The sequence below is a fragment of the Echinops telfairi genome, unplaced genomic scaffold, assembly GCF_000313985.2.
Source record: "Echinops telfairi isolate 266 unplaced genomic scaffold, ASM31398v2 ScPeMD7_7444;HRSCAF=8482, whole genome shotgun sequence".
In the NCBI taxonomy this organism is placed as follows: domain Eukaryota; kingdom Metazoa; phylum Chordata; class Mammalia; order Afrosoricida; family Tenrecidae; genus Echinops; species Echinops telfairi.
Genome location: NW_022111344.1, coordinates 193,295 through 195,877, shown reverse-complemented (window position 1 = coordinate 195,877; position 2,583 = coordinate 193,295). Strand labels below are relative to the sequence as shown.

The following is a 2,583-nucleotide window of genomic DNA, read 5'->3' as shown; positions in this document are numbered from 1 at the left end:
AAGTGAGGCACAATGAGGATATGCACTCTTCCACTGCCATCTCCTGAATGGAACAGTTGGAACAATTAAATCCCTATTTATATAGGAAAGTGGAAGAGGTAACCTGATGTTAATCAATAGTGAAAATATATTATAATTTGTTGAGATTTAGTTTGTTAAAAGGGACCAAGGATGTAAGAACTCCCTCAACTCCAGTAAATTCCTTTTAAACTTAATTATTTAAAGGCCCGTTAATTAATCCAGATACTCCTAATTCAGGAAGGGAGAAGCATGACCATTTAGATTAGCAAGGAGACTGAAAGCTTAGGGAGTAATGGTGTGACAGTTCCTGGAGTAATGAAGGCAGAAATGATGTCATAATCCCTTGGGGAAATGTAAACTCTGTGAACTTTGCTCCATTTTGTCCCATTACTTGAAGGTCCTCTGATGATTGTAAACTTGTGAACTAACTCCCACTGCAACCAGACAGGAAGTTTGGGGTATATAACTTGGTGGCATAGTGGTTATGCCTTGGGCTGAGATTTGCATGTCACTAGTTTGCAACAACCAGCCATTCTATGGAGAAAAGACAAGGGGATCTACAGTCATAATTATCGGAAACCCACAGGAGCGTGACTATAAGTTGGCATGGACTCGATGGCAGTGAGTTCATTTTGTTAAATATTTCTAACATTGACAACAAACAGCACTAGTGAGTACCCTGAATTGTAAACAGATCTCATAAATATTTATTGCTGTGAAGTCTGCCTTTGGATAGATGGTGAAAGATAGACAAAGGCCATTCCAATGAAAAGAAGGCATGTTCAGATGCATGAAGATTCCCCAGAGTCACTGTGCATGGTGGTCCCTAGGGAGGTGCTGGCAGGTGGGGAAACCACAACTTCTGAGTGGAAAACATCACCGACTTCTCTCTCTTGCATCTGCTGAAACCCTGGCCGGTTGCAGGGAGGTTTGTGTCTGGGTTCACACTGAGTTCCCATCACTGTGTCTCCAGCACAGTAATATATGGCGGTGTCGTCAGGATTCACAGAGTTCAGTTTTAAATAAACTTGGCTCTTGGAGGTGTCCCTGGTGATGTTGACTCTGGACTGGAGAGCTGGATTATAGTCTGTGCCCCCACCACCCCATATAGCACCAACCCACTCCAGTCCCTTTCCTGGAGCCTGGCGGATCCAGTTCACATCATAGCTGGTTAAAGATAATCCAGAGACAGCACAGGTGAGAGACAGGGTCTGTGAGGGCTTCACCAGTCCAGGCCCTGACTCTTGTAGCTGCACCTCAGCCAGGACACCTGGGGATAAAGAGAAACACAGTGAGTCATGTGCTCAGATACTGCATCCCCAGACTTCATGTATGAGTCCCTGAAGCACTCACCTCCTGGAGTTGCCACCAGAAAGAGGAAAACCCACACACAATTCATGTTCATGTGAGTAAGATTCATGACATCCAGAAAATGCTCTCCATGGTGAAAAGGAATACGAATTTAAGTCCATGCGTGCTGTGGTTTCATTTGGGTTCTTATTAGACATTTGCATGTGGGAGGTGCATTTGTATGTAAAGGTGGAAAGGGCTGAATGGAGGCCCCTGGTTCTGGGACTCAGACTAGAAAAGAGATGCTAGTGGTGTCCTTGGGAGAACACAGTTCTCTCTCCAACGTCTTTATTCTACCAATCATACAAACATCTGTCCATACTTTACATTTAATGGAGTTTTATATCCATTATCATCAGAAGTACCCAGAAGATCTGGTGAAATTATAGAGAATCTCTATCCTCACCATGTGATGGAATCAAGACCGGGCTTTCCTGAATCTTTTCGTACATCTGAACACAAAGGGAAACACATGTCTGTCATCCCTAAAGCTCCTTCCCCTAGGACATTGCAGAATATCTGGAAAGGAGTAAAAGATACTTAAACATTAGCTTCTGGATTTAGAGTTGGAATAAAAAAGGTTTACTCACAGCAGAGTTATTTGGTTATTTGTGAGGTTTAAAGCAACCACAGAATTAATAAGAAGCTAATTTTTCCTCTCATGAATTAGTACCCAGGGTGGTTGTTGGGCTCCATGTATTCTGAAAGGCCCCTCTTGACAGCATCCCATCACATACAGGATAGGTGTTTCCTGGGCTCACACTGTCTTCCAACTTCTGTGGGTCGCACAGCAACATTTTTTCTGGTCCTGAGCTTTCAGACTATTGGTCAGGAGTGTTACCTGGAGTTGTTGCTGCAGGTATCCTGCCATGGGCAATAGAGCTACCATCGTGGTCAGCACAGCAGTTCTAGCTGACTAGGTTCTGCAGTCCTTACCCAGGCTCCTGTCCTCGCTTCTTTCTTCTCTTGTTCCAGAGCTGGTGGGTTTTTAACATCCCTGCAGGTCAGCTTTCTCCCTTAGGTTAGTTTTATTTCTGGACTCATACTGACTCTCACTGTGCAAATCTTTGGAAGAAGAGAGTGCTATAAGTTGCAAACACTCTGATTTGGTTATTGTGGAAGGAGGTATGGTCTATAAATACTGATATTGAGATATATGCCACAATAAAATACTGATTAAGAAAGAAGGAAATCTACCTGAAAGACAACGAA

At 43.4% G+C, this 2,583-nt stretch overlaps 1 gene segment (V, D, J or C); it reads right to left on the bottom strand.

The window, feature by feature from the left end:
- Window positions 1-803: 803 nt before the first annotated feature.
- On the bottom strand, window positions 804-1,420 carry LOC101664539. The segment is given in 2 exon segments: window positions 804-1,291; window positions 1,375-1,420. Coding segments are annotated over 2 exon segments (534 nt in total).
- Window positions 1,421-2,583: the final 1,163 nt, after the last annotated feature.